This window comes from Perkinsus marinus (genome assembly GCF_000006405.1).
Source record: "Perkinsus marinus ATCC 50983 genomic scaffold scf_1104296927884, whole genome shotgun sequence".
In the NCBI taxonomy this organism is placed as follows: domain Eukaryota; phylum Perkinsozoa; order Perkinsida; family Perkinsidae; genus Perkinsus; species Perkinsus marinus.
In genome coordinates, this window is record NW_003217015.1 from 707,778 (window position 1) to 716,184 (window position 8,407).

Genomic DNA, 8,407 nt, shown 5'->3' on the forward strand with positions numbered 1-8,407 from the left:
TAACACCAGTGTCTACGGTCTCAAGTCGATAGCTCATGCCAGCCGCATTAGAGACCGGCCCATCGATGTGGTCGTTACGGGAGCACCCGCGGACAGTGAAGGGGCGTTCGGTTAGTCTTCGATCATTCATGGTGGAACGCGTAACGCTACTATCTAGGTGGCCGTAGTAGAGAGCTGTGGATAGCTGCAATAAAACCCGAGGAGGAAGCTGCTCATAATGTGTTGATACCCAAAGAGCCCATCAGAGTCGGTGCCAAGACCCAACCGAGCAGTTTGGCTGGTTTCGTTTCCCATAGGCTCAAGGAGGAGGGCGTTGCACTTCTGCAAGGTGGGAGGTCCCCAGCATTGACCCTGGCCAGGATGGTTTTGGTCAGGTTCTAGTGCGGTGACTATTGCCAAGATGGCTGATGCCATTGCCCTAGCTGGAGCACACTGTAGGACTACAGAGTTTGCTTTACTGATATGCGCTTCTCAGTCGACGGCGAGGAAGGCCGCTCACTAGGCCATCTGGTCTGTCGGCTGCGCACCATCGTAGTAGAAGCCGACGCTACAGCCACTCCAGAGAAGGAGGTTGTGGACCATACGAGTGAGGATGGCAGTGACCATGGCGAGACGACCTCATCACGGCGCAACCGCATTAGAGTCATGCAAATACTAGTGCGCCTGAAGGAGGGGCCCGTTGGAGGTTGTCAACCAGCAGCGGCCCACACCGGCGGCGGCAGCGAGGAGGAAGGAGCTGAGGTTACGATAGACAGCATCGATAAGCCTGAGGGGGATGATGATACCGTCACGAGGTCGGCACACTGACATGAGTTGTGTTTCTGAGCAAACGGATGTTCTTCTTGTTGTGGGGGAGCTCTAGCTGGAGTTTCGAGGAGCCCTTCCGTGGTCAGGACCTACGACCTCATGATTGCTCATCGCGAATGCTCCCCTGTCTCGGTATCTTCGGTCCGGTGCAGTTGCCATATACTCGGCTACTGGACCTACTAGGCCCGTCTATTGCTTCCTTCACCTCCTAGGAGGCCGAGACCCATAGGCCGAATGGGCTCCCAGTGACACCCATCCTCGGCATCCCAGATACCATGGACATCGTAGTGCATGATCAACTGGTGGTAGCGGCCAAGCGCCTACTAGGCGCTTGGCCTGATGCGGAAGGCCCTTACTGTAAGGGCGGTAGTGGTCAAGACCCTAACTTGTATCGTGAAAGCCTTGTCGTCAGCTTTTCTATTCTGCGCTAGTAATCGGCATAATTATGGCGCTAGATCGAAACTGTGTATCCACCGAAATATCGTCGTAACCACGTCTTATTCCAGGAAGCCTCACGCTTTCATATGGATCTTTGGTAGGGTAATGTCTGTTCCGAAGAATTCCATCTCGTGTTGCAGTTGCTGTGGCTTTCCGTTCCGATACAGATGCCATCGGCCAGCTTGTGTGTGCTACCGCCTAAGGTTCATCAAAGTCTATGATTCATAAGGAGCACGAGCCAATTCATCGGCTTGTTAGACGAGGCGCATGTCTCGCACAAGAAAGATGGTACCAGCATATTGCTAGAGGAGACACAGTGATGATGATTTGCCAACTACGAGTTGTTCTTTTACATCGTTTTGCAGTTCGGAGTCGTTATTATGATCATTCGGCTAGTCTTGTGAAGACTGTCTTGATAATTTTGACAAGAGTGATAGTCTCGATAATAATGATAGAAGTGACAGTCTTGATAGTCTCGATAATCATTTTCATGATAGTCTCCAATGGAGACTCCATCTCGCATTTGCTATCTACTGCTATCGCGAGCGGCTTCAGATGTTCAGTTCTGTTTGACCAGAACAGCGTGAAGAGGGTTGGCGTGTCCAACCACACGAAGCCAACGCCTCCACGGGATTAGTACGGATCTCCATCGGACAGAGCTATATGGTTCGGTTACAGGGTAACCTTGAGGTTACAGGGTGATACTCTGAGGGTATCATCGAGCCGCTGGTGCCTCCATTTAGGGCCTCTGTCCCCTCTTGGTATTAGCAGTCGGACTTGCGATCTCTTCATCAGTTGCCTCTACGACATTGGTGGGTTCCGTGGGCCTTTTCTGAAGATCGGCAGCCAGGGCCTGGAACCAAGAGGAGGAGAAGGTCGGGTCTCCCGGTACGCTGGTCCGAGCTCACGGCTACGAGAACGTCCTGAGGTCCACCTGGTGTATCTATCGTCAGGGGCAGGATAGGAATAGACTCCCAGGGTCGCGGGGGGGTCTACGTCGCTTTGGAGGAGCATTCTGGTAATGAATCATCACTGATGATGCAGCCATCGGAAAGAAGGAAGGCTCATGACAGCAGTGATAAGAGGAAGGGTTCCCAATTGATGATCATGGACCTCAATAGGACGCTGCACAGTTGACCCTGAAGATATGCTTCCGCATTGTTACTCTTGAGTTCACCTCGGGCGCTCATCACCGGGTTTGGAGTATTGATCACTCAGAATGCTGTCGGTCTACACGAGGCTCTTCTTGCCACACTGCCGTACCTGCCGCTGTTCTCGGGGGTTCCGCACTCTCGCGACTAAGGAGATGCAACAGGCCGAGGACCGTCTAAGAGTCACCTCATCTGCCGGTATAAGTTCTCGTCGAGGTCGACGTGGTACTACTGGACTTGCCAGATCCCATCGACTTGGCACCGTTCATCCGACAGAGACTTGGCACCCCCAACAGGCCCAACATGGTGGTGCTGCAGGCGGTAGGGATATGGAAAGGAGGAAGGTACACTGATAAGCTCGTCTCTCTGTCAGCTAGGGGCGAACGCTGTTGGGCGAGCTCTGAGGTCAGTGGCTTATGCGGCATCTCGGAAGGGCCAAAACATTCCTCTGGAGGTCACACTCACTGGTCCGCCAGATGATGGTATCCCAGGTAAAGCTTTGCTTCGCTCCGCTCGTGGTGTGTCATTTTTAGCCCTTTTCAGACCGAGGTGGTGGTGATTTGTGGATAGCGGTATCTAGACAGGGCTTTCGGCAGAGACTGCGGGAGAGTCAGGACAGCCCTACAGAGATACAGGACGTCATCGTTGGTCACTCTACGCCGGCACACAAGATGGCTGGGGTCATCACCAACGCTCTCCTACAGGGAAAGACGGTCCGAATGGCGGGTAGGCTGGCACCTGATGGTGGTCAAGATCAAAAGGAACTTTGGCAGGTTTCAGTGGTGCTGGTATAATTAAGATAGCCACTGCCATCACGATATCGAGTCATCACTGTGAGCGTTCACGGATGGGGATGGCGGTTCTATGCTGTAGATTTAGGTGAGACCTTTGATGATGTGGAGGAACGCGGAAGGATAGTCACGAGCGTCCGGACGTCCTTGCGGGCCGTCAACGCTCGAGGGACTCCATCAGACCATAGTGGGCTATATTGCGTTATTTTATGACCTCCTAGTTCCCATCAGATGATGAGCAGCAGCATGATGAATCGACCGAGGGGGATCAGCACGAGACCACTGTGAGCGGGGATGCTAGTGGGGATGTGACCGCCGAGCCTAATGGTGATGATGTTGGCCACAAAGTCCTCATAACTGCGGTTGAATTTACTTGTAATCTCGTCAAAAACAATGCCGATAGTTGACGTGTTACAGCATGGCAGCTGATGTGTGTTTCTGATGAACAGTGCGCTCTTGCTTCTTCGTCCATCTCGGCTGAGTGGTAGTTCCTCCAATACCAATGCCTCCCCCCTTACCCTCCCGAGTAGCATTAGGTGGTATGCTGCGAGGGTCGCCTCTCCGTCTCTCCTTCGCGCTACCAGCTCCTGCCCACCTCGCGCGGTGCCCGCCTTTCGCGATGTGGAGTTTGGTGAACTTTGAATACACCAAATTCTGCCGTAAGAATCCTCACATGATTCACAAGTAGCTGCCTCTTGTTATGATAGATCCCATCAACGTCTGCGAGATCCTCCCGAAACGATTCAGGAAGCCCGGCGATATGGCCACGATGCGAGCAGTGGTGATGATCCCTCAGCGGTCTGTACTGTGATCATGCTATCAGGGTATACCAGTGAGAGCTGGCAAGGCCCTCAAGACGTTTATCGACATGTGTCCTAAAGTCCGCAACGGTGGATACATTGAGGTCATCTGTAGTGGGCCGCCGGTACACCCACCGCTGGCCGACCAGCAAGAGGATGAGGAAGGGGAGGAGGGAGGTATGGTAGGGGTGGCAGGAATGTTGTTGTGGTTAAGTCCTGAAATAGGAGGGAGTGGCCAACCTGAGCTTTGGATCCACGGTCGTATCCAACCGCCGAGCCGCTCGGGTGGTCTACAGGCTAGTGAGCCCGTCGAGGTGAAGTTGGAGAAGGGGTGGGAGGTGGACACGGAAGCGGAGAGGCTAGCGGCGATCCTCACGAAGGAGGGCAAACGAGTCAATCTTCGCATTATACTCAGTAGGTCATCATCATCCCTCAAGACCGCCATCAACATGGTCTTGGTAGGTGTTATAGCAACTACGACTAACGTTCGCCTAGCTCTCATTGCGGAGCTCCTCGCTCGAACAGGACGACTGTGTGAGGAAGGGAGGGAGGGGTGCTGTGGGGCTTATTGACTCAGTGCAGGTAACAACGTGGAAGGGTATGAGACCCACGAGCTGCTGGCTCATATAAAACCGACGTCCATACAGTTCAAGAGGCGAGGAGGTGGTGAATGGCTCAGGACGTTCGTCCTCTCAGTAGCCTTGATACGGAGGGCTCCTATTTCTTTCAGCTCTGAGTGAAATGAAGGACAAACGCGAGAAGGCGGGCACAGTCACCAACCCCGGCGTCGATCTGCTACTGCGTCTGGCGCCGCAGCCTAGTAGTTATAACCCTCTTGTTGCTGAGTGGAAAAATCGTGAGAAAATTGAACTCAAGGCTGCCCGTTGATGCCATGCCATCGTTTCTGGACTACGGCTACTGTCGTGTATTCATTTGCCGTATGTCCCTCCTCATTGTTTCTACCATTGATGATGCTAATTCATCAGCTGTTCCGAAGGGGTCTGCCTTCTAGGACCACCATCGTCCCTCGGTCTCTGTTATCGACTTGTGTCAGCGGTCGTGGGTCGATGCTCCTGAAGCCAGCCGAGCGGGATATGGCAGAGTCCGACTTTCAATTCAGGATAAAGAAGGAGGCTGGTGAGGATTTTGAGCTCACGTAGGGAGTAGAACGTCCCCTATCTCAGAGCTCAACGAGGTGGTGGTGCTCCTGGCTCATACTTTAAGGAATCAATACAGCACCGTCGTTTTGAGAGGGGTAGGTGGTCGGGACCGGAGCTATAAGCATATTATACCCTAGGAAAATCTGATGATGTATTCTTGTTCTGTATAAGTAGTATGGTTTCCTTTCTAGATTCAGGCCAGGTAAAACTTTCCGTTCATTCTTTGCGTGCCAGTATTTGGTCGTGGGTTCAAATCCCACCGCATGCATTTTCTCAAAAATCTCCTGCGAAATATCAAAAATCAGCAGCCGGCCACTGTTACGACTACGGCATCTCAGCGGCATCCCAATTCGATACTGATGTCTCTGAAAGCTGTCACAGCGTCAGCCTATCGGGCCAGCAAAGAGATAGACTTGGTCTTCCGAGGGCCGCCTACTGAGTGGCCGACCACCAAACAGAAGGAAGAGTTCGAGCGATGGGCTGAAATGGAAGGAGGGAACGAGATTTGGATAGGAGCCCGGATATCCTCCCGAGGGCCCCCCTCTATTCCCTTACAATATGAGGATATCCTCGTGCTTCCGGGGATGGGGGCATCTGACCTCGCTAGCAGAATAGAAGGACTTGTCAAAGATGATAAGGATGTCAGGATCACAGGTATGGACGCTGATGTGAGGCGAGCTAGTGTGAGTTAATGCTTGCCTCCACTAAGGTCTGGGCCCACGGAGCTGTGCTAACATGGCTACGGCCCTAGCTATGGCCTCTCAGACATGTACGATCTCATTGTTGATGTCCTTGGGATTCAGTCTGACTAGGCTCCGATTTGGGCGAGCTCATATGCCGGGCTGAATTTATCAAGGTGAACGTGGATCCGAGAAATCACCATCCAGTTGGAGATGGTAGGGGGCTCCTGGTCCGAATTAGGCTGTAGAAATTCGACACTTTCTCGATGAAGAACATCGAGAGGGTTCACTGTTGTGAATATTTCGAGTCTGCGATATCACAACAACCTGTTCCTTCATACTGCCTATCAGTTATCCCCGATGGACTTGATGTCGAAGATCTGTTGACGGAGTCAGGTGTCCGAGTTTCGGCTATGTTAGCAAAGACATGAACTTAGTGTTGTTTCTGAAGGGTATCACTTTGCGTTTAACTCGTTTACATAGTCGAGGCGGTAGCTCTCGTACATGCTGGAACTTGAGATATCATCACTACATGCATCCTCCACATGAAACGCGCCGTTCACGCAAACTCACGAAAGGTCGACAAACAACTCGTAACCTCTGCGGTTGAAGCCACAGCTCAACACAACACGCCGACAGTCCGGATTTTACTGACGAAGTTGTTGATAGACAGGCATGGACCGCTGGAGTGGGCGTGACCTCAACGGTACATTTAAACGCGTATGATCCGCGTGTAATACAATTTGGCTTGACTCCGTGCACAAGGTCAATTCAGTAGTGAATACGGTCGAATCTGCTTACGTACGAGTCTTCTCTTCCCAGGAACTTGACAATATCCAGGTCGTCTCAAGCTGACGTGTTCTGTGTTTGAGTAATCGAAATGAGCGACGCTGGTGGGATGCGAGCCGTGCATGAAAGCGAGTGCCATGCACTCTAATCTAGCATCGGTGTATTGAGAATGCACTGTCCAAGTCAACCCAGTTTGTCTGATGAGTTGTTAGAATGAAGCTGACCTTCGAAGAGATATTCCGTTCAAAAAAACTCGAAAGAGCGGTGTAGCGAAAGCAACAGAAGGGAACCGGTAGATAACCTTTCGGAAAATTCTCAAGCCTAGAAAGTTACGGGGAGTAACACAGTGGTGACGCTGAAGGCGGGGACTTTGCCGACGTGGACGGTTTGGTACTTCCCGTCGGGCAGCTGCACCTCAATGATCAGATCCGGGATGTCCTCTTCCTCGCTAGTGAGAACCTGAGGTTGATGGCTCGACGTTGGTGGCCTAAACAGATCAATATCTTACGATGACTTCCAACTCCGTTTTGGCCTCGTTCACGAATGCCACGGCCTCCAGCGTGTCAATAGTGAATATCGAACTTAGCTTGGACTCCGAAACTGTCAAGGAGGTGACCATTCTAGCACCGGGAGCGACGAACTTGGTAATGTGCCCAAAGGCATAGTAAGAAGGATGGATCTGATACGAGCACACTGGAATCAGCGAGGGATGACTATGGTAGATACCACAAGCTGATTTGCATCATCGATATGAATGTGTGCGAAACAATTGTTGCCAGCATGGTTCGGACCACCACGGTTCTGAAAGGCGGTTACCACTCAGTAGATTGCCGTTGGGAAGACCCAATAAAGTTTTGAATGATCATACATCATGTTCTGCTTCTTGGTCGAGGAGGAGATTCCAGTCGACCCATCCAGTTGCTCCACCGTGTATAAAGTCAACAATCACACCGTGCACATAGCGAGCAGCTCGCTTCCACGGCGTATTGAAGAAATACGTATCCCAATTGCAAGTGCCTGAGTCCATCCATGTCCATTCTCGAGCTGTTGACATCAGTACTTACTTGCTTCCGTCCCTAGGAGTGCGTATCTGCTGCCATAATTAGCCTTAAACCTTTCTAGTTCATAAACTTGGTCGAAACCATACCAATGCACTCCAGCACCATAGATGTACCTGCATCGAGCGGCTGCACTGATCCCCATACTTGTATTGTCAACTCACTGTGCAGCCTTGGTATCACGTAGAACGACGTCAGAGACATCCATGAGGAACTCTTTGACGAAGTCCATGAACATGAGCTTGATCCTGCCACCAAAGGTTCTGTTCAGGGTCGGCCCTAGATAGTCTCTTATGAAATCTCTCTGTTCCGCGGCACTGAATGAACAGGCCTCCCACCAAAAGTTGAAATAAAATCTGAGAGGACGAGTGGCGGCTACCAGCGGCCAGCGTCCTACTGAGGCTCATTTTGCTGGGTGACGCCCCAGATAGGAATATTCTTCTTCTCGTAGGCCTGGATCTGAACAATGACGGAGTCGGAATATTCTGATGCGGGCACAGCACATACCCATCTAACGAAGTAGTCGGCCCAGACTTGTTTGTATTTTTTGTCTTTCTTGAGGCAGGACAGAGGGCTGCCTATCATTTTGTGATTGCCAGCCTTCATCCAATATGGTGGGGACCATGGGCTTCCTATACACGTAAGATCTGCGGATATGTCACCGAGAGTGTGTCACCAAATAGTTTTAATCTCATCTCTGCCAAGGCATCGTGCATGAGCTGGATCATCCCGG

The 8,407-nt window shown here is 51.7% G+C and overlaps 5 protein-coding genes across 5 annotated transcripts in view; 4 read left to right on the forward strand and 1 right to left on the reverse strand.

The window, feature by feature from the left end:
• The window catches only part of Pmar_PMAR010250 (conserved hypothetical protein), a gene marked incomplete at both ends in the record, with an annotated part of 1,966 nt that extends 1,159 nt beyond the window's left edge, over positions 1-807 (forward strand). Inside the window, 3 exons of the mRNA XM_002788663.1 lie at positions 158-328; positions 375-434; positions 476-807. Of these exons, the coding sequence (XP_002788709.1) occupies positions 158-328; positions 375-434; positions 476-807 (563 nt within the window). The remainder of the gene's footprint in view (positions 1-157; positions 329-374; positions 435-475) is intronic.
• A 1,657-nt stretch (positions 808-2,464) lies between these two features.
• Pmar_PMAR010251 (hypothetical protein) lies at positions 2,465-3,594 on the forward strand (the record flags this gene model as incomplete). Its single annotated transcript, XM_002788664.1, has 7 exons — positions 2,465-2,594; positions 2,641-2,717; positions 2,770-2,887; positions 2,940-3,122; positions 3,170-3,229; positions 3,276-3,374; positions 3,419-3,594. 7 exons carry the CDS (start codon positions 2,465-2,467, stop codon positions 3,592-3,594), a joined length of 843 nt encoding a protein of 280 aa, XP_002788710.1.
• Positions 3,595-3,689: 95 nt separating this feature from the next.
• Positions 3,690-4,897, forward strand: Pmar_PMAR010252 (hypothetical protein; the record flags this gene model as incomplete). The annotated part of the gene is made up of 7 exons (XM_002788665.1): positions 3,690-3,846; positions 3,895-3,968; positions 4,011-4,164; positions 4,213-4,401; positions 4,450-4,521; positions 4,570-4,650; positions 4,718-4,897. The coding sequence occupies 7 exons, from the start codon at positions 3,690-3,692 to the stop codon at positions 4,873-4,875; spliced, it is 885 nt and encodes a 294-aa protein (XP_002788711.1). The 3' UTR covers positions 4,876-4,897.
• A 609-nt stretch (positions 4,898-5,506) lies between these two features.
• Pmar_PMAR010253 (hypothetical protein) lies at positions 5,507-5,839 on the forward strand (the record flags this gene model as incomplete). The annotated part of the gene is made up of 1 exon (XM_002788666.1): positions 5,507-5,839. One exon carries the CDS (start codon positions 5,507-5,509, stop codon positions 5,837-5,839), a length of 333 nt encoding a protein of 110 aa, XP_002788712.1.
• Positions 5,840-6,937: 1,098 nt separating this feature from the next.
• Positions 6,938-8,407, reverse strand: part of Pmar_PMAR010254 (voltage-gated cation channel, putative) — a gene marked incomplete at both ends in the record, with an annotated part of 10,400 nt that continues 8,930 nt past the window's right edge. The window contains 9 exons of the mRNA XM_002788667.1: positions 6,938-7,075; positions 7,125-7,295; positions 7,343-7,417; positions 7,485-7,633; positions 7,681-7,790; positions 7,839-8,030; positions 8,072-8,133; positions 8,182-8,306; positions 8,351-8,393. Coding sequence (XP_002788713.1) covers positions 6,938-7,075; positions 7,125-7,295; positions 7,343-7,417; positions 7,485-7,633; positions 7,681-7,790; positions 7,839-8,030; positions 8,072-8,133; positions 8,182-8,306; positions 8,351-8,393 — 1,065 coding nt within the window. The remainder of the gene's footprint in view (positions 7,076-7,124; positions 7,296-7,342; positions 7,418-7,484; positions 7,634-7,680; positions 7,791-7,838; positions 8,031-8,071; positions 8,134-8,181; positions 8,307-8,350; positions 8,394-8,407) is intronic.